This window comes from Bos grunniens, chromosome 18 (assembly GCF_055505025.1).
Source record: "Bos grunniens cultivar Pamir isolate PY7600 chromosome 18, Bosgru_T2T1.0, whole genome shotgun sequence".
Lineage (NCBI taxonomy): Eukaryota > Metazoa > Chordata > Mammalia > Artiodactyla > Bovidae > Bos > Bos grunniens.
Genome location: NC_141182.1, coordinates 64,030,029 through 64,057,999, shown reverse-complemented (window position 1 = coordinate 64,057,999; position 27,971 = coordinate 64,030,029). Strand labels below are relative to the sequence as shown.

The 27,971-nt window shown below is 47.9% G+C and overlaps 3 protein-coding genes and 2 pseudogenes across 13 annotated transcripts; 2 read left to right on the top strand and 3 right to left on the bottom strand.

The window, feature by feature from the left end:
- Positions 1-44: 44 nt before the first annotated feature.
- On the top strand, positions 45-4,010 carry LOC147354747 (zinc finger and SCAN domain-containing protein 5C-like). The gene is made up of 4 exons (XM_086354728.1): positions 45-1,095; positions 1,384-1,590; positions 2,525-2,678; positions 3,051-4,010. Exons 1-4 carry the CDS (start codon positions 733-735, stop codon positions 3,695-3,697), a joined length of 1,371 nt encoding a protein of 456 aa, XP_086210854.1. The 5' UTR covers positions 45-732; the 3' UTR covers positions 3,698-4,010.
- Positions 4,011-5,455: 1,445 nt separating this feature from the next.
- On the top strand, positions 5,456-9,872 carry LOC147354746 (zinc finger and SCAN domain-containing protein 5C-like). Its single transcript, XM_086354727.1, has 5 exons — positions 5,456-5,509; positions 6,203-6,724; positions 6,989-7,190; positions 8,304-8,459; positions 8,820-9,872. The coding sequence occupies exons 2-5, from the start codon at positions 6,326-6,328 to the stop codon at positions 9,464-9,466; spliced, it is 1,404 nt and encodes a 467-aa protein (XP_086210853.1). The 5' UTR covers positions 5,456-5,509; positions 6,203-6,325; the 3' UTR covers positions 9,467-9,872.
- A 3,926-nt stretch (positions 9,873-13,798) lies between these two features.
- LOC147354745 (zinc finger and SCAN domain-containing protein 5C-like) lies at positions 13,799-18,771 on the bottom strand. 9 transcript variants are annotated; one of them, XM_086354721.1, is made up of 5 exons: positions 18,204-18,771; positions 16,972-17,478; positions 16,485-16,691; positions 15,211-15,361; positions 13,799-14,849 (listed from the first exon to the last, which is right to left on the bottom strand). In XM_086354721.1, exons 2-5 carry the CDS (start codon positions 17,353-17,355, stop codon positions 14,203-14,205), a joined length of 1,389 nt encoding a protein of 462 aa, XP_086210847.1. In that variant the 5' UTR covers positions 17,356-17,478; positions 18,204-18,771; the 3' UTR covers positions 13,799-14,202. The 9 variants fall into 9 exon arrangements, 8 of the variants coding, with proteins under 8 accessions (XP_086210847.1, XP_086210845.1, XP_086210846.1 ...); XM_086354719.1 differs by having other exon boundaries at positions 16,452-16,691; positions 18,150-18,277; XM_086354720.1 differs by having other exon boundaries at positions 16,452-16,691; positions 18,204-18,274.
- A 2,320-nt stretch (positions 18,772-21,091) lies between these two features.
- On the bottom strand, positions 21,092-21,916 carry LOC147354744 (zinc finger and SCAN domain-containing protein 5A-like; annotated as a pseudogene). Its single transcript, XR_015144973.1, has one exon. The product of XR_015144973.1 is annotated as a zinc finger and SCAN domain-containing protein 5A-like (transcript).
- Positions 21,917-24,492: 2,576 nt separating this feature from the next.
- Positions 24,493-27,636, bottom strand: LOC147354743 (protein FAM32A pseudogene; annotated as a pseudogene). Its single transcript, XR_015146568.1, has 2 exons — positions 27,483-27,636; positions 24,493-26,935 (listed from the first exon to the last, which is right to left on the bottom strand). The product of XR_015146568.1 is annotated as a protein FAM32A pseudogene (transcript).
- Positions 27,637-27,971: the final 335 nt, after the last annotated feature.

Below are 27,971 nucleotides of genomic sequence, written 5' to 3'. Positions count from 1 at the left end.
AAGTGGGATTTTCTAGAATGGTTTGCCCCGCCCTCAACGAATCCATGCGCCGATTGGGTAACAGGCCGGGAAGTCCGGCATTTCTTCCAGCTCCATAGAGAGACGCTTCTCCGCCGGCCGAGTTTGAGAGCAAGTCCCCAACTGAGGAGGACCGAGGCGAGAAGGCTTCAAGGAGGTAATTGATGGGCAATGTCTAAAGAGAACGCTCGAAAGTCAGGGCACGTGGAAGTGGGTTTCAGTAAGTCCTGGCTTTCTGTTCACCTTGCATTCGCTCAGAGACCGTGTGAAATCCACCGATCTCCCTCCGGCCACACGGGAACTGTGATTCATTTGTGGAATCTTCTGTGAGATGAGATTGTTTCCACACTCCATGGTGTCGTGTGGTGTGCTTCATTTTTCCAACAAGGGCTTTTAAGCACTGCCCTGTGGAGATTTTTCACCACTCAGTTTCTTGTACTATAAGATGGATGTCGGAGGAATAAGAGAATGGATTCTTGTCCCTGGTGTGAAATTCTGAGGGGAGGAATAATGCCCAGTATTGGATGAGGGATGGTAGGGTGGATGAAAAAAAAACTAATTGGCTGCATTCGTTTTTCTTTTTTGCCCCCTATTTCTGAATACTGAATCTATTACTGAGGAAAAGCAAGAGGAAATTCCTTTCCATCGGGGTCAGTTGGGCACCGACTCTAGAAGCATTTGCCCAGAGTCCTACTGAAAAAGTCTACAGTCGGTATGGCTGAGAACCAGACAAGGGGTCGTGGCCCCGGAGCAGAGTCGCCAGCGTCTGCGCCACACAAAGACACCCGAAGGGAAAACCCCCACTCCGACCTTGAAGAGTTGCGGGTTCGCTTCCGAACGTTTAGCAGCTCGGACGAATCCGACCCCATCAAGGCTCTGAGGAGGCTCCGTGAACTCTGCAGTCTGTGGCTGAGGCCGGATCTTCACACCAAGGAGGACATGGTGGACAGGCTGGTGCTGGAGCAGTTCGTGATGTGCATGCCGCAGGACATCCAGGTCTTAGTCAAAAGTAGTGGTGCCGAGACTTGTAAGGATCTGGAAGAGGTGCTGAGAAAGAAGCAGAAACTGACAAAATGGGTGAGTAGGACCCTAATGACCCTGTGAGACTGAACGGTGGCATGAGGGGCTGGGAGCTGGGAGATGAAGGAGAAGGATCAGAGGGCTTGGCTCTCAATCAGTGATTCCCAGAGGGGCGAGCACTTGGCCTGTGGCATCACTGGATATGTTTCTGTAGATCCTCACTTTGAGGGTGTTGGTCTTTCAAATGTCATTCCCAGGAGGTGGCCTTCTAAGGTAGTATATGCAATGAATACATTTTTGGATCTTGTGAAGGGAGACTAATCGTATTTGAATTTTTCCTCACAGGCTGTAGTCCGTGTCCAAGGCGAGGATTTTTTGATGCCAGTCTCAGGTGTTGAGATGTTAGGATCTGAGGTCAATGAAGGGCACAGTGAGAGAGACCAAGCCAGGGAGCCCCAGTCTACAATCAGTGTCGTCCCTCCAGATGAGGGCCAGCAGGAAAGCCAAGACGGGCAGCATCTGCCAGGAGGCAAGGACCTGTTGAGGGGGCAGGTGAGTGTGATGTCCTGACCTCCAGTCTGGGAACAGGTATAAGAGGGTCGGGTGGGCGTGGTTGTGGAAGTAATTGGGAGAGTTTGGCAAAGGACAGGAATGGACCCACTGCCTCCAGGAATTCCCATGGATGCATTCTGTTCCCGGCCGTTTTCCGGCCAGTGTGAGAATGAAGACAGTCCATCTTTCATAGTCCTTCACCATGAAAGCTTGCGGCCCTAAGCATGAGGGCAGAGGAGTCCTGTTTCCACGGGATGGTGCTGGGTCGTTTCATCAGGGGTAAATGCACTCACAGCTGTTTCACCCATGATGGATTTCATCAGAGGCACTAATATTGGGGGATATTGTAAACACCTTGAATTGAATAACAAGTTCCCCATTGGAGTCATTTTCCCCCTCAGAATTTGGAGTATGTCTGGAGAGAGTGGATTGTTTTGAAATGTGAATCGGGGGAGGAGATGCTACTGATTTCTCGTGAATAGAGCTATATAGTATAGAATAGAGCTATACAGTATAACAGCTATACTGCTTATCATCATATTATGCCCCAGGCCACCTTCCATGATGAAGGGAAATCCAGGCAGGGTATAAACAAGTGGTGAAGTCCGAGCCCTAGAGCCAGAATCCTCTGTTTTCAGATTCAGGGCCTGGAGAATGTGAGATGAGGTGGAGAAATATTTGCAACAATAATTGGCAGAGCCAGCTGTGAAGTCTGGACTTTTGCCAGAGGTGGTCGGTATAGATCAAGGACAGACATGGGAATCAGAAGAGGTTTGCCAATCAGGGTGATGGGAAGCAGTCAGGGCATATCTTCCAAACTGATTCAGAAAGCTGGAGTGTGAGATCAGGGTATGAGGCGGGTGGGGAAAGAGGAGACAGAGCTTGCCGCGGGTTAAGGCAGTGGGATTGACTCTGCTTGGTTGCCCCTTGTCAGGGCCAGAATGCTCTCCCACCAGAGACCATTCCTGAAACAGGTGAACTGGAGGGTCAGACGCCCTCCAGGGAGTATTTGGTGAAGGACCTGCTGGAAGACACAGGAATGACAAGAACCCTTTCGTCTCAAGAGCCTGAACTTCTACAGAATCGTGGTGAGTCTTAAAAACTTTGAGACCACAGGATGTATGACTGCCTCCACTGATGTCCAGGAAGGGGTACTCAGCATTCCCTTCCCTTGGTGTTGTGGGGTAGGAGTTGGTTCTCCAATGACAATCTTCTCCATTGTCCACGTTCCAGAGTGTTTCATCAGCTAGACTCTTAGGTCGTTTGGTTGCTGGGAAGTCTGTAGCCAAATTAGGGATGGTTCCAATGAGGCCGGCACCATGGTGAAAGCTCCTTGATAAATATGGTGCTGAATCTCTTCTTTCAGTAGATCCTGGGAGGTCAGAGTGAGAGGGGAGAGTCCCTAGGAAGGAAGTGATACTTCAAATGTGGCTCCTGAAGCCTTTCCTCTTGTATTCCAGAGGGAGACGTTTCCACTCCGAGTGGATCCAGACAAGGTCCTCTGAAGAATCGCAGACATGTCAAAAGGAAACGGGACAGCAGTCCAACTTGCCAAGACGTGTGTCAAGAAGCAGCCACGTGTTTGGACAAAGGAGAGTTCTCAGGACAGCTTGGGTCCCATTCCGTTGGTGCATCTGGCACCGTGGGACCCACCAGTCTTCCTGAGGGAGCAGAAACCCCGGGACGGGCACCCTCTGAATGCAAGGTGTGCAAAAAGAGCTTTCCTTATCAATCTCAGCTTACCTTGCACCAGAGGACACACACAGGAGAGAGGCCCTTTCAATGCGACATCTGTGCCAGAGGGTTCATACAGCCTTCAGACCTGCGGGTTCACCAGCGGATCCACACTGGCGAGAAACCCTACAGCTGTGATGTCTGCCTCAAGAATTTTGCCCACAACTCCACACTGCGTGCTCACACGAGGATCCACACCCAGGAGAAGCCTTTCCGCTGTGAGCACTGTGACAGAGCTTTCAGCCACCGAGGGAACCTCAGTGTTCACCGACACACCCACTCTGGACTAAAGCCCTACGTGTGCCCCGAGTGTCACAGAGCCTTCCGTCAGCTGGGGACTTTCAAACGCCACCGGAAAATCCATTCCAGATGACTGGCTCAGGACCCTGCCCTCAGGTCCAGGTCTTTTCTGTTTTAATGAGAAAATTTAGAATGATTTGTCACCTGTGTAATACAAAGTGTGGATGACAGGGGAAGGGCTTAGGAGGGTTCCACTCCTAAGTGGAACGCAGGGTTCCACTCACGTGAATTAGGATATTTGAGTGAATTAGGATATTTGCGTGATGACTTGTTTTTCCCTTGGATTTTGTTTTCTACTTTGCTATAGACTATAGTTTTCTTTTTCATTTGTGTATTTTCAATTGGAGGAGAATTGCCTTACAATAATAGACTCTGGTTTTCTTACATGTTTTCGCTTTTTGTTGTTCTTGTTCTTCCAATGAAGATGTGTCTCACCAGTTATCAGTACCTCATCATCAGAGAAACTACTGCTGATTGCCTTCCTGCCAGGTGTAATTTCCTTGTAAAATAGGATGCTCCTAGCAGGATGGCTAGAGAAGGCAATGGCACTCCACTCCAGTACTCTTGCCTGGAAAATCCCATGGATGGAGGGGCCTGGTGGGCTACAGTCCATGGGGTCGCTAAGAATCAGACATGACTGAGCGATTTCACTTTCAATTTTCACTTTCCTGCATTGGAGAAGGAAATGGCAACCCACTCCAGTGTTCTTACCTGGAGAATCCCAGGGATGGGGGAGCCTGGTGGGGCTGCCATCTATGGTGCCGCACAGAGTCGGACACTACTGAAGCAACTTAGCAGCAGCAGCAGCAGCAGCAGCAAGATGGCTAGATTAAATACAGGTTCACCTGTGTAATTTAAATTTCAAATAAACAAACACATTTCTATCAAAGAGCTGTGTGTTTTCTCTTCTAAGACTTTGCTACAGGTAGATGATAGCCATGGTTTTGTCTATGTGGCCATTATTATGTTGAGATATGTTCCCTTTGTATTAGTTTGGATACTGCTTCCTTAGGTATTTAGAAAAAGAAGACTTCTTAAATTGATGTGTCATTCTTTTCCCCTGCTGCTGCTAACTGCTGCTAAGTCGTTCCAGTCGTGTCCGACATTGTGGGAACCCATAGATGGCAGCCCACCAGGCTCCCCTGTCCCTGGGATTCTCCAGGCAAGAACACCTGAGTGGGTTGCCATTTCCTTCTCCAATGCAGGAAAGGGAAATGTGAAAGTGAAGTCGCTCAGTCGTGTCCGACTCTTAGTGACCCCATGGACTGTAGCCCACCAGGCTTCTCCATCCATGGGATTTTCCTGGCCAGAGCACTGGAGTTGGGCGCCATTGCCTTCTCCTCTTTTTCCCTACTGGTGTACAACCTCTGGTTTCTGTGATGCCTCTCTGAAATGGTTTCTTACAGTTGATCTCGTCAGCTGATTTTAGACAAAAGTCTTTCATGACTTAATTCATGAGAAAAGAAACAAGATTGGGTAACCCAATTTGATTACAACCGTTGTATTACAATTATTGCACTTCTTCACAGTTGCCAAGCAGAGAAAAAATTCATTAGATCAGGAAAATCAATCTGTTTCCCCAAGAAATGCCATCCATGAAGTCTAAAGTAAATAAAATACATTAGACAAAGTTTACTGCCAAACCAATATGGTGGCCTCTTTAATGGTTCTTCCTGTTGGAGTCTCCACAGGAAGTGGAATCTACACAGATTATCCAAAGTGGTTCCTTCCATGCCCTTTATCCAATCACTGGGATGATGAGGTTATGGCCGGAAACCCCTGGAGTTTCACCGAAGTCTCTATAAATACAGACATTTCAGCTCCAGACACACTTTGAGAGCCAGTGCCTGACCTGAGGAGGCCTAAGGCAAGAGACCTGGAAGGGGTAAGCGATGAGTGGGCACCTCCAAGGAGGATGCCTAGAAATCAGGACACATGGGTGGGTTTCACGAAGGTCTCACTTTCTGTTCATCCTACATTAGTTGGGAGACCTTGTGACAGGAGATCTTCCTCTAACCCCACGTTAACAACTGTTAATCCAGCTCTTCTGCAAGGGGAGAAGACTGTTTCCACACATGTTGCTGTGAGGTGGCTGGTTTTCTTCAAGGGTTTCTGAGCGGCACCCTATGGCCATTTAAAAACTACATATATGATTATTATTAGTTTTAAGTTTTTTAATTCATTCATTTTGGCTGGGCTGGGTCTTCTTTGCTGTGAGGGCTTTCTCTAGTCGTAGCTAGTGAGGACTACTCTCTAGCTGAGGGGTATGGGCTTCTCATTGTGGTGGCTTTTCCCATGGCAGAGCTGGGAGTCTAGAGCTCGGGTTCAGTAGTTGCCCCTCTCAGGCAGAGAGCCAGGTGGAGTCTTCCCATATGAGGAATCAAACCCATGTCCCCTGCATTGGCAGGCAGATTCTTAGCCACTGGACCACCAAGGAAGCCCTATGGTCATTTCTGACCAGACAGTTTTATGAAATATTGAATGAGTTGAGCAATGGTGTCCAATATTGGGATGTAGGGGAGACAGAAGGGTGGAAAAAAATGAAATCCATTTGTTTCTTTTTTTTTTGTCTCCCTAGACTTCTAACCAGTGACTTTAATGCTGAGGAAAAGCAGAGGAAATCCATTTCCATCGGTGTCAACTGGGCACCCACTTCTAGAAGCATTTGCTCAGAGTCCTACTGGAAATTTCCTGCATCAATATGGCTGAGGACCAGACATTTTTTCAGGCTTGTGGACACATCACAGACGGCCCTGGGGCAGAGTCACTGGCATCCGTGCCACCCCAAGAGACACTCATGGAAAACTCAGACTGTGACCAGGAAACCTGGCATGTCCGGTTCAGAACATTTAGCAGCTCAGAGGAGTCCGACCCCGTCGAGGATCTGAGGAGACTCCGTGAACTCTGCCATCTGTGGCTGAGGCCGGATCTTCACACCAAGGAGCAGATGATGGACAGGCTGGTGCTGGAGCAGTTCATGATCTGCATGCCCCTGGAGTGCCAGGTCCTGCTCAAAGAAAGTGGGGTGCAGAGTTGCAAAGACCTGGAGGACATGCTGAAAAATAAGGAGAAACCCAGGACCTGGATGAGTAGGACCTTAGTGATGGGTGTGGGACAAGGAGACACGTGCAAGCTGCAGGGATCACAAGATAGGACCTGCAGGTTTGGCTCTGTATCAGTGGTTCCCAAACAGGTTAGAGAAGTTCACAGTTGGGCAATTTGGGAGATACTTTTGGCTGTCTCACTCGAAGGACGTAGATCTTTTACAGCAAACGGGAGCTTCTATTGTCAATGCCATTGGATGCCTGAAAGCTACATTCCAGGTCTTATACGGACTGATCTTGATTGATTTCTCCCCTCACAGACCATAGTCTGCATACAAGGGCAGAAATATCTTGTGCGTGATCCCAATATTGAGATGGGTGAAGCCAAGGCTGGTGACATGGACGATGAGAGAGACACGTGTGGGGAGCCCCAACCCCCTGTGAGGGTCATACCTCTAGAGAATGGCCAGGAAGGAAGTCAAGAGCTGCAGAATCTGCCAGGAGCCATGAACCTATCTGGGGAGCAGGAGAGAGCGTGTAAGCAGGTAGAAGAGAGTCAGGTGGGAGTGGCTGCTGGAGTAATGGGGAGATTTGGCAAAGGACAAGAATGGACCCATTGCTTCCAGGAATTCCCGTGGATACATTCAGTTCCTAGGCATTTTTTCTAATCACTGTGAGAATGAAGATAATCCATCTCTGTCCCTCTGCTATGAAAGCTTCTAGTCTTAGGAGTGGGGAGAAGGGAATCCTATCTTCCTGAAATGATGCTAGGTTCTATTTGCTGCAGGTAAATGCACTGACAGGTGATTTACCCAAGCCACTTTGCCCAAGGGCACGTCATATTTCAGAATATGATCATTCCTTGCAACTGAAGGATTGACTCTAAAGTGGACTCAAAATGCCCACCAGTAGACATTGGGCTTCCCTGGAGGCTCAGATGGTGAAGAATGTGCTGACAATGCAGGAGACCTGGGTTGGATCCCTGGGTCAGGAAGATCCCCTATAGAAGGGAATGGCTACACTCTAATGTTCTTGCCTGGAGAATCCCATGAACAGAGGAACCTGGCAGCTATAGTCATGGGCTTGCAAAAGTCACACACGACTGAGCGACTAACACTTTCCCTTTCAGACACTGAAGAACGAATGGAAGACAGTGGATTTGTTCAAATAAGGTTGGGTATGGGCAGGGGATGCTACTGACTTGCATGGAGCAGAGACCAGGAATACTGGACGTCATCTTCCTATGTACCGGGTAACCACCATCGCAAAGATGCGTCCAGGCAAACCTCCAACAGTGATGGAGTCCAGAGAGCTGGGCCTAGAGTTCTTCCTTCCAGAGTCGGGGGCAGGCAGGAGTCGTATGACGTGGAGAGACCTGTGCATAGAGAAGTCAGAGTGCCAACTGGGATGTCCGGATTTGATTGCAAGATACAGTCTGTATAGATCCAGGACAGCCTTGAGTATCAGGAGATGATTATCAATCAGGGTGATGGGGTGGACCAGAAGTAGTCAGGGCATAGCCCCTAAAATGACATAAGTTGGAGTCTTAGATTAAGATACGAAGCAGATGGGGAAACAGGAAACAGTTTTCCATGGACTAAGGTAAATGGCTTTGACTCTGCTTGTTTGTCTCTTGTCAGGACCAGAGAGCTCTCCAGCCAGTGACTGTTCCTGAAACAGGTGGGCTGGAGCGTCAGACGCCCAGGGGGAAGTTGGAGAAGGACCTGCTGGAAGACAGGGGAGAGACAAAAACCCTTCAATCTCAAGAACCTGAACTTCTGAAGTGTCCTGGTGAGTATTCAAAACCGTGGAATTCAGCAGAGTTAGTGACTCCCTACTATGGTGGCATTGGGCTGGGTAGCCAGCATCACCATATTTGATGGGTGGGTGGAGATCATTGTACAGTGCCAACCTTCTTCATCATCAACGTTCCAGTGTCCCACAGTCCAGGCTCTTAGCTTGGTTGCTTGATGGGAACTTCTCAGCCAACATCAGGTTTCCAGTGAGGCCAGCAGCACAGAAAATGCTCCTTGTTAAATGTGGTGCTGAATTTCTTTCAGCGAATTCTGGGAGCATAGACAGACAGAAGAATCCTCAAGAAGAAACTGATATTTAAAATGTGACTCTGAACCCTTTCTTCCTGTGTTCCAGAGGGAGACGTTTCCACCACGAGTGGATCCAGACGAGGTCCTCTTAAGTATCGCAGACGTGTCAAAAGGAAGCGGGACAGCAGTCCGACTTGCCAAGACGTGGGTCAAGAAGCAGCCACGTGTTTGGACCAAGGAGAGTTCTCAGGACAGCTTGGGTCCCATTCCGTTGGTGCATCTGGCACCGTGGGACCCACCAGTCTTCCTGAGGGAGCAGAAACCCCGGGACGGGCACCCTCTGAATGCAGCATCTGCAAAAAGAGCTTTCCTTATCAATCTCAGCTTACCTTGCACCAGAGGACACACACAGGAGAGAGGCCCTTTCAGTGCGACATATGTGCCAAAGGGTTCATACAGCTTTCAGATCTGAGGGTTCACGAGCAGATCCACACTGGCGAAAAGCCCTACAGCTGTGATCTCTGCCTCAAGAAGTTCACCCACGACTCCACACTGCGTGCTCACAAGAGGACCCACACCCAGGAGAAGCCTTTCCGCTGTGAGCACTGTGACAGAGCTTTCAGCCACCGAGGGAACCTCAACGTTCACCGACGCACCCACTCTGGCCTCAAGCCCTACGTGTGCCCCGAGTGTCACAGTGCCTTCCATCAGCTTGAGACTTTCAAAGGCGACTGGAAAATCCATTCCAAATGAGTCACCCAGGACCCCACCATCAGGTCCAAGTGGCGTCTGCTCCTAGAAGGAAATTCTGGATTATTTGTCACTTATGTGATACAAAGAAAGGGTGACATGTGAAGAACTTATGATCGTACTGGAACCCGATGGGGTTCCATTCACATGAATTAGGTGAATATTTGAGTGATGACTTATCTTTCCCTTCAGAATTTGTTTTCTACTTTAGTGTAGCCTGTGTTTTCTTCTTTCAGTGAATGCAGGTCTCATTAGTTTTCTTCTTCGTGAAACTGAGGTGACTGCTGATTGTCCCCCCATTAGGGAAGATTTCATCATAAAGTAGGATGCTCCTAGCAGAGTGTCCAGATGAAAAAGAGGATCACCAGTGAAATTTAAATTTCAAATAAACAAAGACATTTCTGTCAAATAAGTGTCCTGTGTATTTCGGCTTCCAAGATTTTTTTTCTTTATTTTATTTTTTAACTTTACTATCTTGTATTGTTTTTGCCATGTATCAACATGAATCTGCCCAGGTATACACATGTTCCCCAACGTGAACCCTCCTCCCTCCTCCCTCCCTGTATCATCCCTCTGGGTCATCCCAGTGCACCAGCCCAAAGCATCCACTATCGAGCGTCGAACTTGGACTGGAGACTCGTTTCATATATGATATTAGACATGTTTCAATGCCATTCTTGCAAATCATCCCACCCTATCCCCAAGATTTTTTATATGGAGTAGATGATAGCTGCGGTTTGTTACATGGCCATTATTATGTGGAGATATCATCCCTCTGTAAGGCTTCCCCAGTGACTCAGTAGTAAACAATCCACCTGCACCATACAAGACCCAGGTTCCATCCCGTCATCAGGAAGATCCCCTGGAGAAGGGAATGGTAACCCACTCCAGTATTTTGCCTTGAGAATCCCATGGACAGAGGAGCCTGGCAGGCTATGGTCTGTTGGGTTGCAAAGAATCGGACATGACTGAAGCGACTGAGCACCCTCGCGAGCATTTAAAGTAACTGTATTCCTCTGGAATTATGAACTGTTAGGTAATGTGATATTAATGCCCTTTTGAACACTGGGATTCTAGGGTGTCTCTGCTTGAAAAGATTCTTCAAGGTAGCACTCTTTCATCCCACCTGGCTCTCCTCCAGCAGAAAGGAAGAGAGCTCATTTGGAGCAGAATGGAGATCATAAAGTATTTCTTTTCAAAGAATCAGCGTTTTCTTCTATTAATTAGCCTGGGAATTTGTTGGGGGCGGCAAACTCAAGGATGATATTGTAATAGATATTGGTGTCTGGCTGCTCGCACTTAAAAGCCAATACAGAGGCCAGGTTGGGGGAAAGGAAAGTTAGCTTTATTTTGGATGCCAGAAACTGTTGAAAGTGAAAGTGTAGTTGCTTAGTCAAGTCCAACTCTTTGCAACCCCATGGACTGTAGCCTACCAGGTTCCCCTGTCCATGGCATTTTCTGGGCAAGAGTACTGGACTGTGTTGCCATTTCCTTCTGCAACAACTGTGGAGGGCGGGGCACTGTGGCCACTGCTGAGTTTTCCAAATTTGCTGACTTATTGAGTGCAACACTTTCACAGCATCATGTCTGAGGATTTGAAATAGCTCAACTGGAATTCCATCACCTCCACTAGCTTTGTTCATAGTGATTCTTCCTAGGGCCCACTTGACTTCACATTCCAGGATGTCTGGCTCTAGGTGAGTGATCACACCTTTGGGATTATCTGGGTCATGAAGATCTTTTTTGTATAGTTCTGTATATTCTTGCCACCTCTTCTTAATATCTTCTGCTTCTCTTGGGTCCATACAATTTCTGTCCTTTATTGTGCCCATCCTCGCATGAAATCTTCCCTTGGCAAACCAAATCCGTTCTCACACCCGTGGAGTGCACCGCTCCTCACACTCTCTACCTTCTCCTCCACTTCCCAGCCACCTTGCACATGTGACCACACCAAGCCCAACTGTCTTTGCAGTCTGGCTTGTAGGGTTTTCCTCCTCTGTCTGGAAAGTCCTTCCCCTGATACCCTCAGGCTGTCTTTCCATCTCCACACAATCAGTGGTTCTATGAGACGGACAGGCCTGGCTGTTGCTTTATCACCCGCCATCTCACTCCCTCACCACGTTTCCTCAATAGCACTTTCTCAGCCTCGGTATGTATTTTATTTTTAACTCCATTTATTTTCGGCTGTGCTGGGTCTTTGGTGCTGCTCGGGGCACAGGGCTCCTCTCCAGTCACCGGGCACAGGCCTCTCACTGCAGTGACCTCTCTTGTGGGGAGCCCGGGCTCTCGGGGCTCTGGGCTTCAGTAGTGGTGGCTCCCAGGCTCGGTGGTTGTGTCGCACGGCATTAGTTGCTCCTGAGCCCTGGGACCTTCTCGGGTCAGGGATGGCACTTGTGTCCTTTCATTGGCAGGCACAGCCTTTATCTCTGAGCCTCAGGGGAAGCCCTATTATTCACTTTTCTTAACTAGTACTTAACTGCGTCTATGTTTTGAAGTCTTATTCATATTTCATCGTATTAATTTCTTGTGTTGATTCCTCGATAATGGTTCTAATACCCCTGTTTCTGAAGGGACCCAATCTTTATATTCTATATTGCTTCTTTGAATTAGTTGCCTCCATCTTGGGCCTGTAAGGTAAAATCCTTTAAGACAGAAGGAGGCGACAGAGGATGAGATGGTTGGATGGCATCACCGACTCAATGGGCACAAGTTTGAGCAAACTCCTGGGAGATAGTGAAGGACAGGGAAGCCTGGAGTGCTGCAGTGCATGGGGCTGCAAAGTAAAAGAAAGTGAAGTGGCTCTTTGTGACCCCATGGACTGTAGCCTACCAGATTCCTCCATCCATGGGATTCTCCAGGCAAGAATACTGCAGTGGGTTGCCATTCCATTCTTTCAGGGATCTTCCCACTGAGGGAGCAAACCCACGTCTCCTGCATTGGCAGGTGGATTCTTTACCACTGAGCCTCCTGGGAAATCATGAGAGAAGCTGCCACAATTCTGAGAATTGACCCAAGAAATGAAAACAAATGGACCCTGGAACTGAAGGTTAACTGTATTTACAACAATAAAGATGACACTGATTAGACCAGTGATAACCAGTTTCAAGATGATTGTCAGATCTGACTGTGCTGTTCCTGCCTGTAGCCCCCTCCTTCCATATATAAAAGCTGTTGCTCATTAATTGTCTGGGGTGGGAGGTGGGGGGAGTCAGCCATTGGCCAGATGTCTGCCCCGCCTCCACAGTTGTTGGAGAAGGAAAAAGCAACCCAGTCCAGTACTCTTGCCTGGAAAATGCCATCAACTGAGGAACATGGTAGGCTACAGTCCACGGGGTCGCAAAGAGTTGGACATGACTGAGCGACTTCACTTTCAACAGTTTCTGGCATCCAGAATAAAGCTAACTTTCCTTTCCCCCAACCTGGCCTCTGTATTGGCTTTTAAGTGCGAGCAGCCAGACACCAATATCTATTAAAACGTCATCCTTGAGTTTGCTTCCCCCAACAAATTCCCAGGCTAATTAATAGAAGAAAACGCTGATTCTTTGAAAAGAAATACTTTATGATCTCCATTCTGCTCCAAATGAGCTCTCTTCCTTTCTGCTGGAGGAGAGCCAGGTGGGATGAAAGAGTGCTACCTTGAAGAATCTTTTCAAGCAGAGACACCCTAGAATCCCAGTGTTCAAAAGGGCATTAATACTACATTACCTAACAGTTCATAATTCCAGAGGAATACAGTTACTTTAAATGCTCGCGAGGGTGCTCAGTCGCTTCAGTCATGTCCGATTCTTTGCAACCCAACAGACCATAGCCTGCCAGGCTCCTCTGTCCATGGGATTCTCCAGGCAAGAATACTGGAGTGGGTTGCCATTCCCTTCTCCAGGGGATCTTCCTGATGACGGGATGGAACCTGGGTCTTCTATGGTGCAGGTGGATTGTTTATCACTGAGCCACTGGGGAAGCCTTACAGAGGGACGATATTTCCACATAATAATGGCCATGTAACAAACCACAGCTATCATCTACTCCATATAAAAAATCTTGGGGATAAGGTGGGATGATTTGCGAGAATGGCAGTGACACATGTATAATATCATATATGAAACGAGTTGCCAGTCCAGGTTCGATGCACCATAGTCGATGTTTTGCGCTGGTGCACTGGGACGATCCAGAGGGATGGGACAGGGAGGGAGGAGGGAGGAGGGTTCAGGATGGGGAACATGTGTATACCTGTGGCAGATTCATGTTGATACATGGCAAAAACAATACAAGATGGTAAAGGTAAAAAATAAAATAAAGAAAAAAAAATCCTGGAAGCAGAAATACACAGGACACTTATTTGACAGAAATGTCTTTGTTTATTTGAAATTTAAATTTCACTGGTGATCCTCTTTTTCATCTGGACACTCTGCTAGGAGCATCCTATTATACGATGAAATGTTCCCTAATGAGGGGACAATCAGCAGTCACCTCAGTTTCACGAAGAAGAAAACTAATGAGACCTGCATTCACTGAAAGAAGAAAACACAGGCTACACTAAAGTAGAAAACAAAATCTGAAGGGAAAGATAAGTCATCACTCAAATATTCACCTAATTCATGTGAATGGAACCCCATGGGTTCCAGTATGATCGTAAGTTCTTCACATGTCACCCTTTCATTGTATCACATAAGTGACAAATAATCCAGAATTTCCTTCTCGGAGCAGACGCCACTTGGACCTGATGGTGGGTACTGGGTGACTCATTTGGAATGGATTTTCCGGTGGCGTTTGAAAGTCCCCAGGTGACGAAAGGCACCGTGACACTCGGGGCACACGTAGGGCTTGAGGCCAGAGTGGATGCGTCGGTGAACTTTGAGGTTCCCTCGGTGGCTGAAAGCTCTGTCACAGTGCTCACAGCGGAAAGGCTTCTCCTGAGTGTGGGTCCTCTTGTGAGCGCGCAGTGTGGAGTCGTGGGTGAACTTCTTGAGGCAGAGATCACAGCTGTAGGGCTTTTCGTCAGTGTGGATCCGCTCATGAACCTGCAGATCTGAAGGCTGTATGAACCCTTTGGCACAGATGTCGCATTGAAAGGGCCTCTCTCCTGTGTGTGTCCTCTGGTGCAAGATAAGCTGAGATTGATAAGGAAAGCTTTTTTTGCACATCCTGCATTCAGAGGGTGCCTGTCCCGGGGTTTCTGCTCCCTCAGGAAGACTGGTGGGTCCCACGGTGCCAGATGAACCAATGGAATGGGACCCAAGCTGTCCTGAGAACTCTCCTTGGTCCAAACACATGGCTGCTTCTTGACGCACGTCTTGGCAAGTCGGACTGCTGTCCCGCTTCCTTTTCATATGTCTGCGATTTTTTAGAGGACCTCGTCTGGATCCCCTCATAGTGGAAACGTCTGCCTCTGGAACACAGAAGGAAACGGTTCAGACCCACTATTTAAATACCACTTTCTTCTTGAGGATTCTTCTGTCTCTCTATGCTCCCAGAATTCGCTGAAAGAAATTCAGCACCACATTTAACATGGAGCATTTTCTGTGCTGCCGGCCTCACTGGAACCCTGATGTTGGCTGAGAAGTTCCCATCAAGCAACCAAGCTAAGAGCTTGGACTGTGGGACACTGGAACGTTGATGATGGAGAAGGTTGGCACTGGACAATGATCTCCACCCACCCATCCAAGGATGGTGATGCTGGCTACCCAGCCTCATGCCACCACAGGAGGGAGTCACTAACTCTGCTGGATTCCACGGTTTTGAGTACTCACCAGGACCCTTCAGAAGTTGAGGTGCTTCAGATTGAAGGGTTTTTGTCTGTCCCCTGTCTTCCAGCAGGTCCTTCTCCAAGTTCTCCCTGGGCGTCAGACCCTCCAGCTCACCTGTTTCAGGAACAGTCTCTGGCGGGAGAGCTCTCTCATCCTGACAAGGGACAAACAAGCAGAGTCAAAGCCATTTACCTTAGTCCATGGAAAACTCTTTCCTATTTCCCCATCTGCCTCGTATCTTCACTTTATACTCCAAGTTTCTTCATGAAATTTTAGGGGCTATGCCCTGACTTCGTCTGGTCCACCCCATCACCCTGATTGATAATCATCTCCTGACACTCATGGCTGTCCTGGATCTATACAGACTGTATCTTGCAATCAAATCCGGACATCCCAGTTGGCACTCTGACTTCTCTATGCACAGGTCTCTCCACGTCATACGCACTCCTGCCTGCCCCCGACTCTGGAAGGAAGAACTCTAGGCCCAGCTCTCTGGACTCCATCACTGTTGGAGACTTGCCTGGACGCATCTTTGCGATGGTGGTTACCCGGTACATAGGAAGATGACGTCCAGTATTCCTGGTCTCTGCTCCATGCAAGTCAATAGCATCCCCTGCCTATACCCAACCTTATTTGAACAAATCAACTGTCTTCCATTCATTCTTCAATGTCTGAAAGGGAAAGTGTTAGTTGCTCAGTCGTGTGTGACTCTTGCAAACCCATGGACTATAGCTGCCAGGTTCTTTTGTTGATGGGATTCTCCAGGCGAGAACATTAGAGTGTGTAGCCATTCCCTTCTCCAGGGGATCTTCCTGACCCAGGGATCGAACCCAGGTCCCCTGCATTGTCAGTAGATTCTTCACTATCTGAGCCACCAGGGAAGCCCAATGTCTACTGGGGGGCAAAATGAGTCCACTTTGGAGTCACTCCTTCAGTTGCAAGGAATGATCATATTCTGAAATATGACGTTCCCTTGGGCAAAGTGGCCTTGGGTAAATCAGCTGTCAGTGCACTTCCCTGCAGAAAATTGAACCTAGCATCATATCAGGAAGACAGGATTCCCTTCTCCCCACTCCTAAGACTAGAAGCTTTCATAGCAGAGGGACAGAGATGGATTATCTTCATTCTCACACTGATTAGAAAAAATGCCTAGGAACTGAATGCATCCACGGGAATTCCTGGAAGCAATGGATCCATTCCTGTCCTTTGCCAAATCTCCCCATTACTCCAGCAGCCGCACCCACCTCACTCTCTTCTATCTGCTTCCACGCTCTCACCTGCTCCCTAGATAGGTTCATGGCTCCTGGCAGATTCTGCAGCTCTTGGCTTCCCTCCTGGCCATCCTCTGGAGGTATGACCCTTGAGGAGGGTTGGGGCCCCCTGCACAGGTCTCTCTCATCGTCCATGTCACTGGCCTTGGCTTCAACCATCTCAATGTCTGGATCACGCACAAGATATTTCTGCCCTTGTATGCAGACTATAGTCTGTGAGGGGAGAAATCAATCAAGATTAGTCTCTATAAGACCTGGAATGTAGTTTTCAGGCAACCAATGGCATTGACAATAGAAGCTCTCGTTTGCTGTAAAAGATCTACATCCTTTGAGTTGAGACAGCAAAAAGTATCTCCCAAATGGCCCAACTGTGAACTTCTCTCACCTGTTTGGAAACCACTGATACAGAGCCAAACCCTCAGGTCCTATCTTGTGATCCCTGCAGCTTGCACGTGTCTCCTTGTCCCACACCCATCACTAAGGTCCTACTCACCCAGGTCTTGGGTTTCTGCTTATTTCTCAGCATGTCCTCCAGGTCTTTGCAACTCTGCACCCCACTTTCTTTGAGCAGGACCTGGCACTCCAGGGGCATGCAGATCATGAACTGCTCCAGCACCAGCCTGTCCATCATCTGCTCCTTGGTGTGAAGATCCGGCCTCAGCCACAGATGGCAGAGTTTACGGAGTCTCCTCAGATCCTTGATGGGGTCTGACTCCTCTGAGCTGCTAAATGTTCTGAACTGGACGTGCCAGTTTTCCTGGTCACAATCTGAGTTTTCCATGAGTGTGTCTTGGGGTGGCACAGACGCCAGTGACTCTGCCCCAGGGCTGTCTTTGATGTTTTCACAACCCTTAAAAAATGTCTGGTCCTCAGCCATATTGATGGAGGAAATTTCCAGTAGGACTCTGAGCAAATGCTTCTAGAAGTGGGTGCCCAGTTGACGCCTATGGAAATGGATTTCCTCTGCTTTTCCTCAGTAATAAAGTCACTGGTTAGCAGTCTAGGGAGACAAAAAAAAAAAGAAACAAATGGGTTTCATTTTGTTCCACCCTTCCATCTCCCCTACATCCCAATATTGGACACCATTGCCTGACTCATTTAATATTTCATAAAACTGTCTGGTCAGAAATGACCATAGGGCTTCCTTGGTGGTCCAGTGGCTAAGAATCTGCCTGCCAATGCAGTTTGCCAGGCAATCAAACCTGACATGGGTTTGATTCCTCATATGGGAAGACTCCGCCTGCCTCTAAGCCTGTGCATCAGAACTCTTGAGCCTGAGAGGGGCAACTACTGAACCCGAGCTGTAGACTCCCAGCTCTGCCATGGGAGAAGCCACCACAATGAGAAGCCCATACCCCTCAGCTAGACAGTTGTCCCCACTAGCTACGACTAGAGAAAGCCCTCACAGTAAAGAAGACTCAGCCCAGCCAAAATGAATGAATTAAAAAACTTAAAACTAATAATAATCATATATGTAGTTTTTAAATGGCCATAGGGTGCTGCTCAAAAACCCTTGAAGAAAACGAGCCACCTCACAGCAACATGTGTGGAAACATTCTTATCCCCTTGCAGAAGAGCTTGATTAAACATGGGGTTAGAGTAAGATCTCCTGTCACAAGGTTGCCCAGCTAATGTAGGATGAACAGAAAGCAAGACCTTTCTGAAACCCACCAGTGTGTCCTGATTTCTAGGCATCCTCCTTGGACGTGCCCACTCATCGCTTACCCCTTCCAGTTCTCTTGCCTTCAGCCTCCTCAGGTCAGGCACTGGTTCTCAAAGTGTGACTAGAGCTGAAATGTCTGTATTTATAGAGAGTTGGGTGAAACTCCAGGGGTTTCTGGCCATAACCTCATCATCCCAGTGATTGGATAAAGGGCATGGAAGGAACCACTTTGGATAATCTGGGTAGATTCCACATCCTGTGGAGATTCCAACAGGAAGAACCATTAAAAGGCCACCATATTGGTTTGGCAGTAAACTTTCTCTAATGTATTTTATTTACTTTAGACTTCATGGATGGCATTTCTTGGGGAAACAGATTGATTTTCCTGATCTAATGAAGTTTTTTCTCTCTGCTTGGAGACTGTGAGGCAGTCCAATAATTGTAATCCGACAGTGGTAATCAAATTGGGTTACTTAATCTTGTTTCTTTTCTTCTGAAATACGTCATGAAAGACTCTTGTCTAAAATCAGCTGATGAGATCTACTGTAAGAAACCATTTCAGAGAGGCATCACAGAAACCAGAGGTTGTACACTAGTAGGGAAAAAGAGGAGAAGGCAATGGCACCCCAGTCCAGTGCTCTTGCCAGGAAAATCCCATGGATGGAGGAGCCTGATGGGCTACAGTCCATGGGGTCACTAAGAGTCGGAGACGACTGAGCGACTTCACTTTCACATTTCCCTTTCATGCATTGGAGAAGGAAATGGCAACCCACTCCAGTGTTCTTGCCTGGAGAATCCCAGGGACAGGGGAGCCTGGTGGGCTGCCATCTATGGGGTCCCACAATGTCTGACACGACTGGAATGACTTAGCAGCAGTTAGCAGCAACAGGGGAAAAGAATGACACTTATCAATTTAACAAGCCTTCTTTTTCTAAATACCTAAGGAAGCAGTATCCAAACTAGTACAAAGGGAACATATCTCAATGTAATAATGGCCACACAGACAAAACCATGGCTATCACCTACCTGTAGCAAAGTCTTAGAAGAGAAAACACACAGGTCTTTCATAGAAATGTGTTTGTTTATTTGAAATTTAAATTACACTGGTGATCCTGTATTTAAACTAGCCATCCTGCTGCTGCTGCTGCTGCTAAGTGGCTTCAGTCATGTCCGACTCTGTGTAGCCCCATAGATGGCAGCCCACCAGGTTCCCCCATCCCTGGGACTCTCCAGGGAAAAACACTGGAGTGGGTTGTCATTTTCCTCTCCAATGCATGAAAGTAAAAAGTGAAAGGGAAGTCGCTCAGTCGTGTCTGACTCTTGGTGACGCCATGGACTGTAGCCCACCAGGCCCCTCCATCCATGGGATTTTCCAGGCAAGAGTACTGGAGTGGAGTGCCATTGCCTTCTCTGGCCGTCCTGCTAGAAGTATCCTATTTTACAAGGAAATCACACCTGACAAGAAGGCAATCAGCAGTAGCCTCACTCTGATGATGAGGTACTGATAAGCCGTGAGACACAGCTTCATTGGAAGAACAAGAACAACACAAAGCGAAAAAATGTAAGAAAACCAGAGTCTAGGCAAAACACTCTCTGAAATACATCACAGCAGGATCCTCTATGACCCACCTCCCAGAATATCGGAAATAAAAGCAAAAATAAACAAATGGGACCTAATTAACCTTAAAAGCTTCTGCACATCAAAGGAAACTATTAGCAAGGTGAAAACGCAGCCTTCAGAATCGGAGAAAATAATAGCAAATGAAGCAACTGACAAACAACTAATCTCAAAAATATACAAGCAACTCCTCCAGCTCAACTCCAGAAAAATAAATGACCCAATCAAAAAATGGGCCAAAGAACTAAATAGACATTTCTCTAAAGAAAACATACAGATGGCTAACAAACACATGAAAAGATGCTCAACATCACTCATTATCAGAGAAATGCAAATCAAGACCACTATGAGGTACCGTTTCACACCAGTCAGAATGGATGTGATCCAAAAGTCTACAAATAATAAATGTTGGAGAGGGTGTGGAAGACAGGGAACCCTCTTACACTGTTGGTGGGAATGCAAACTAGTACAGCCATTATGGAGAACAGTCTGGAGATTCCTTAAAACTCTGGAAATGGAACTGCCTTATGATCCAGCAATCCCACTGCTGGGCATACACACTGAGGAAACCAGAAGGGAAAGAGACACGTGTACCCCAATGTTCATCGCAGCACTGTTTATAATAGCCAGGACATGGAAGCAACCTAGATGTCCATCAGCAGATGAATGGATAAGAAAGCAGTGGTACATATACACAATGGAGTATTACTCAGCCATTAAAAAGAATACATTTGAATCAGTTCTAATGAGGTGGATGAAACTGGAGCCTATTATACAGAGTGAAGTAAGCCAGAAGGAAAAACACCAATACAGTATACTAACGCATATATATGGAATTTAGAAAGATGATAACAATAACCCTGTGTATGAGACAGCAAAAGTGACGCTGATGTATGGAACAGTCTTATGGACTCTGTGGGAGAGGGAGAGGGTGGGAAGATTTGGGAGAATGGCATTGAAACATGTGAAATATCATGTATGAAACGAGATGCCAGTCCAGGTTCAATGCATGATACTGGATGCTTGGGGCTAGTGCACTGGGATGACCCAGAGGGATGGTATGGGGAGGGAGGAGGGAGGAGGGTTCAGGATGGGGAGCACATGTATAACTGTGATGGATTCATTTTGATATTTGGCAAAACTAATACAATTATGTAAAGTTTAAAAATAAAATTAAATTAAAAAAAAAAGAAAACCAGAGTCTAACATCGTAAGGCAATTCTTCTCCAATTGAAAATTCACAAATGAAAAAGAAAACTATAGTCTATAGCAAAGTAGAAAACAAAATCCAAAGGGAAAAATAAGTCATCACTCAAGTATCCCAATTCACTAAAATATTCTAATTCACGTCAGTGGAACACTGGGTTCCACGATCCTCCTAAGCCCTTCCCCTGTCATCCACACTTTGTATCACACAGGTGACAAAACATTCTAAATTTTCTCATTAAAACAGAAAGACTTGGACCTGAGGGCAGGGTCCTAAGCCAGTCATCTGGAATGGATTTTCCGGTGGCATTTGAAAGTCCCCAGCTGATGGAAGGCTCTGTGACACTCGGGGCACACGTAGGGCCTGAGCCCAGAGTGGGTGCATCGGTGAACATTGAGGTTCCCTCGGTGGCCGAAAGCTCTGTCACAGTGCTCACAGCAGAAAGGCTTCTCCTGGGTGTGGGTGCTCTTGTGAGCGTGCAGCGTGGAGTTGTGGGCGAACTTCTTGATGCACATGTCACAGCTGTAGGGCTTCTCGCCAGTGTGGATTCGCTGGTGAACCCCCAGGTCTGAAGGCTGTATGAACCCTCTGGCACAGATGTCGCATTGAAAGGGCCTCTCTCCTGTGTGTGTCCTCTGGTGCAAGGTAAGCTGAGATTGATAAGGAAAGCTCTTTTTGCACACCTTGCATTCAGAGGGTGCCCGTCCCGGGGTTCCTGCTCCCTCAGGAAGACTGGTGGGTCCCCCGGTGCCAGATGAACCAACGGAATGGAACCCAAGTCATCCTGAGAACTCTCCTTGATCCAAACACGTGGCTGCCTCTTGAAGCACCTCTTGGAAAGAGGGACTGCTGTCCCGCTTCCTTTTGACATGTCTGTGATTCTTCAGAGGACCTCGTCTGGATCCACTCGGAGTGGAAACATCTCCCTCTGGAACACAAGAGGAAAGGGTTCAGGAGCCACATTTGAAGTATCACTTCCTTCCTGGAGACTCTCCCCTCTCTCTGCCCTCCCAGAATCTGCTCAAAGAAGAGATTCAGCACCATATTTATCAAGGAGCATTTTCCATGGTGCCGACCTCATTGGAACCATCCCTAATTTGACTACAGACGTCCCAGCATACAAACTACCTAAGAGTCTAGCTAATGAAACACTCTGAAACATTGACGATGGAGAAGGTTGGCATTGGAGAAGCAACTCCTACCCCACAACACCAAGGGATGGAAATGCTGGGTACCCCTTCCTGGACATCAGTGGAGGCAGTCATTACCTCCTGTGGTCTCCAAGTTTTTAATACTCACCATGATCCTGCAGAAGTTCAGGCTCTTGAGACAAAAGGGTTCTTGTCACTCCTGTGTCCTTCAGCAGGTCCTTCTCCAATTCTCCTTGGAGGGCGTCTGACCCTCCAGTTCAACTGTTTCAAGAATGGTCTCTAGCAGGAGAGCTTTCTGGCCCTGACAAGGGGCAACCAAGCAGAGTCAATCCCACTGCCTTAGCCCACGGCAAGCTCTGTCTCCTCTTTGCCCACCCGCCTCGTACCCTGATCTCACACTCCAGCTTTCTGGATATCAGTTTGGGGGATATGCCCTGACTGCTTCCCATCAGCCTGATTGGCAAACCTCTTCTGATTCCCATGTCTGTCCTTGATCTATACCGACCACCTCTGGCAAAAGTCCAGACTTCATAGCTGGCACTGCCAATTATCTTTGCACATATCTCTCCACCTCATCTCACATTCTCCAGGCCCTGAATCTGAAAGCAGAGGATTCTGGCTCTAGGGCTCCTGACTTCACCACTTGTTGATACCTTGCCTGGATTTCTCTTCATCATGGAAGGTGGCCTGGGGCATAATAAGATGAAAAGCAGTATAGCTGTTATACTGTATAGCTCTATTTTATACTATGTAGCTCTATTCATGAGAAATCAGTAGCATCTCCTCTCCTGATTCACATTTCAAAAAATCCACTCTCTCCAGACATACTCCAAAATCTGAGGGGGAAAATAACTCCAACGGGGAACTTGTTATTCAATTCGAGGTGTTTACAATATCCCCCAATATTAGTGCCTCTGACGAAATCCATCATGTGTGAAACAGCTGTGAGTGCATTTACCCCTGATGAACCGACCCAGCACCATCCCGTGGAAACAGGACTCCTCTCCCTCATGCTTAGGGCCACAAGCTTTCATGGTGAAGGACTATGAAAGATGGACTGTCTTCATTCTCACACTGGCTGGAAAACAGCCGGGAACGGAATGCATCCATGGGAATTCCTGGAGGCAGTGGGTCCATTCCTGTCCTTTGCCCAGTTCTCCAAATACTTGCGCAGTCACACTCACTCGACCCACGTCTACCTGCTCCCAGACTGGAGGTCAGGACATCATACTCACCTGCCCCCTCAACAGGTCCTTGGCTCCTGGCAGATGCTGCCCGTCTCGGCTTTCCTGCTGGCCGTCGTCTGGAGGGCCGACACTGACTGTAGACTGGGGCTCCCTGGCTTGGTCTTCCTCACCGTGCCCCTCACTGACCTCAGATCCTAACATCTCAACACCCGAGACTGGCATCAAAAAATCCTCGCCTTGGACACGGACTACAGCCTGTGACAAAAAATTCAAATAGGATTAGTCTACCTTCACAAGAGCCAAAAAGCTATTCATTGCATATACTACCTTAGAAGCCCACCTCCTGGGAATGACATTTGAAAGACCAACACCCTCAAAGTGAGGATCTACAGGAACATCTCCAGTGATGCCACAGCCCAAGTGCTCGCCCTTCTGGGAATCACTGATTCAGAGCCAAGCCCTCTGATCCTTCTCCTTCATCTCCTAGCTCCCAGCCCCTCATGCCACCGTTCCCTGAATCAGCGGGTCACTAGGGTCCTACTCACCCATTTCTTCAGTTTCTGCTTCTTTCTCAGCACCTATTCCAGATCCTTACAAGTCTCGGCACCACTACTTTTGACTAAGACCTGGATGTCCTGCGGCATGCACATCACGAACTGCTCCAGCACCAGCCTGTCCACCATGTCCTCCTTGGTGTGAAGATCCGGCCTCAGCCACAGACTGCAGAGTTCACGGAGCCTCCTCAGAGCCTTGATGGGGTCGGATTCATCCGAGCTCCTAAACGTTCTGAAGCGAACTCGCAACTCTTCACGGTCGGAGTCGGGGTTTTCCCTTCGGGTGTCTTGGCGTGGCGCAGACGCTGGCGACTCTGCTCCAGGACTGTCCACGACGGGGCCATGACCCCTTGTCTGGTTCTCAGCCATACCGACTTTAGAGCTTTTCAGTAGGACTCTGGGCAAATGGTCTAGAAGTGGGTGCCCAACTGACCCCGATGGAAAGGAATTTCCTTTTGCTTTTCCTCAGTAATAGATTCAGTATTCAGAAATATGGGGGCAAAAAAGAAAAACGAATGCAGCCAATTAGTTTTATTTTCATCCACCCTACCATCCCTCATCCCAATACTGGACATTATTCCCCCCTCAGAATTTCACACCAGGGACAAGAATCCATTCTCTTATTCTTCCGACATCCATCTTATAGTACAAGAAACTGTGTGGTCAAAACTGTCCACAGGGCAGTGCTTTAAAGCCCTTGTGAGAAAATGAACCACACCCCACGACACCATGGAGTGTGGAAACAATCTCATCTCACACAAGATTCCACAAATGAATCACAGTTCCCGTGTGGCCGGAGGGAGATCGGTGGATTTCACACGGTCTCTGAGCGAATGCAAGGTGAACAGAAAGCCAGGACTTACTGAAACCCACTTCCACGTGCCCTGACTTTCGAGCGTTCTCTTTAGACATTGCCCATCAATTACCTCTTTGAAGCCTTCTCGCCTCGGTCCTCCTCAGTTGGGGACTTGCTCTCAAACTCGGCCGGCGGAGAAACGTCTCTCTATGGAGCTGGAAGAAATGCCGGTCCTCTCGGCCTGTTACCCAATCGGCGCATGGATTCGTTGAGGGCGGGGCAAACCATTCTAGAAAATCCCACTTTACTTAATCACAGGGATTCGATTGCCCATGGCAACTCGCTCAGGAGAAACCACGATTTACTAAAGAGGCCTCCATAGTGATTTAGCGACAGATTCTGGTTTTGTTTTTGTTTTTTTTTTTTCTGTTTTTGGCCAATCAGGGGGGCAGGTGCGGTCTCAGTTCCCAGACCGCGGAAGGAAACCACGCCACCTGCAGCGGGAGCGCTAAGTCTCACCCGCTGGACCGCTAGGGAAATCCCTCGGTTTCCTTTTGGATTTGATTGATTTTGGACTTTGGGGACTGCATTTTGGGGTGAACGGACTGGTTTTAATGATCTCTTGAATTTTTGGTCTCACTGCCTGGAGGGTTTGACGGTCAGAGACATGACTGGAATCTGGCTGGGAGCCAGATCGGTTTGACTCCTCTCGTCTGTTCTGTTCTTGTGAGGTAAGTCTTAAAAGGCTTTCCTAAAATCAGCTGATGAGCTAAGGTGTGAGAAGACCCGATTTCTAAGTAGCCTTTTTGAAGGGTAGAAGTTGTACACCAATAGGAAAGAAGAATGACACTTATCACTTTCGGAAGCCTTCCTTTTTCAAAACACCTCGGGAAGAAATCCCTGAACAAGTATGGAGTGAGTGAATCTATCTCAGCATAAAAGCAGCCATGTAGGCAAAACCACGGCCATCACCTATTCCCTGTAGAAAAGTCTTAGAAACTACACAGACACATTTGACAGAAATGTGTTTATTTGAAATTTAAATTCCACTGGAGAGCTTGGCCTCTGTGCCAGGACCATGCAGGTTTACAGAGAAGTCCTGCCTAACAGGAAGGCAGTCAACAGTAGGCTCAGTTTCAGGATGAAGTACTGATAACTAATGAGACATGCTTTCAGTAAAAGAATAACAAAAGAAAGAAAAGCTTTTTGAAACAGGCTACACTAAAGTAGAAAACAAAATCCAAAGGGAATGATAAGCCATCACCCAAATATCCTCCTCATTCATGTAAATGGAACCCCCTGGACCCAATATCTTCCGAAGCTCTTCCCATGTCATCCACCCTTTGTGTTACAGAAGTGACAAATCATTGTGAATTTCCTTCTTGGACCCGAGGGCAGGGTCCTCGGCCAGTGGTTCGGAATGTGTTTCCTGGTGGGATTTGAGAGACCCCAGGGAGCGGAAGGCACGTGACCCTCGGGGCACATGTAGGGCTCGAGCCCAGAGTGTGACCATGAGGTTCGCCCTGTGGTCGAAAGCTTTTTCACAGTGCTCACAGCAGAAAGGCTTCTCTTGGGTGTGGGTCCTCTGGTGAGCGTGCAGCGTGGAGTCGTGAGGGAACCTCTTGGGGTAGAGATCACAGCCGTAGGGCCTCTTGCCCTGTGGGTCTCCTGGTGAACACACAGGTCTGGAGGCTGCATGAACCACTGGACGTGGATGTCGCTTTTTTCTTTTTGTAATTTAAAGGGCCGTCTCTCTTTAATGCGGTTCCAGAATAAGGGCCCATTACTTTGATAACCACGGGCTCAGCAGAAGGCTCAAAAGGATGTGTGTAAAAGAATGTTTCCAAAGGCTCCAGAGATGACCCCAACTCTGCTTCCTGCTTCCCCTGGACAATACTCCATCTCCTGGGTGGGGCGGCTACTTGGTCCAGCTGACTTTAGGAATGTCATAGTGCTCCGTGAGCGTGTCCAGGTGTCTGTTGAAGCCTCCACTCTCTGCTTGTGGGTTTTGGATGCTTTCTTCAGGATCCTCTCCATTTGTCGCTTCTCCTGCACCTTCTCAAAGGCCACCTGGGCGGGGGTCAGCTTGTCGAGGTGGCGCCTCAGCTCCTCCTCCTGGTTCTTCTGGATTTTCCCCATCGTTTCCAGGAGTTTTGCCTTGTCTCTGTCCTTTTTCTTCTTCCGCTTGGTCACACCAAGCTCTGTGACTCCTTTCAGCTTCAGGGGTCCCTTTTGGACCTGCTCGTAGGCGTCCATGCTGCCCATTTTTGGATTCGGATTTCTAAATGGACAAAAGTCAGGGGTGGGTCAGTTTTCTGAAATGGAAATTGGGACAATATCGTTCTCTACTGTAGATCCGAGAAGTTCTCTCTTTGCGGGTTAACACAAATGAACACAGACGAACATGTCTGCTTAGCCCAGGGGTCCAGGTTCAGAAAGCCTTGTGGAATAAATGCGCCACACCCCACCCCAGCATGGAGGGTGGCAACACCTATAAATCAGGGTGATTTATAAACCTATACATCGATGGAGGCAGGAGGGGGGTGCCTGAAAGACCTCTTATTTAAAATGTCTTTTATGCAAGGGAAGGATCTGTGTTCCATTATATTTCCCAAGTTCCATTTACATGTTTCAAGTCAGTTCTTCCCCCCTCACAGAGAGCTCAGCAGTCAACCGTAGTTAATATGGAGTTTAAGGGAGATCCACTGCTTTCACAAGGCCTCTGAGCTGATGCAAGATGAGTAGAAAACCCAGCCTTCCGAAACCCACCACCTCCTTCTGTATTGATTCCCAAACCTTCTCCTTAGATGTTCTCACTCATCACTTACCTCCATTGAGCCCTCTTGCCCTCAGCCCCCTCAAGTCGATGACTGTCTATCAGAGTGTGTCTGGGGCTGAAACATCTCTATTTATAGAGAGGCAGAGGAAATGGCAAGGGTCCCTGCTTGTTACCCCATCAGCACAGTGATTGTGTAAGGGCGGGTTGAACCATTTATATGACGTCATTTTAGATAATCCAATTTATCCATGGATCCAGTTTCACACGGACACTGCACCAGAAAAAAACACAGTTTATCAAAGAGGCCTCCATATTGGTTTTCTGGTAGACTTCTCTGATAGCTCAGTTCGTAAAGAATCCTCTTGGAATGCAGGAGACGCTAGAGTAATTCCTGGGTCAGGAAGATCTGCTGGAGAAGGGATAGGCTACCCACTCCAGTGTTCTTGGGCTTCCCTTGTGGCTCAGCTGGGAAAGAAGTAAAGTGAAAGTCTTTCAGTCATGTCTGACCCTTTGTGACCACGTGGATACACAGTCCATG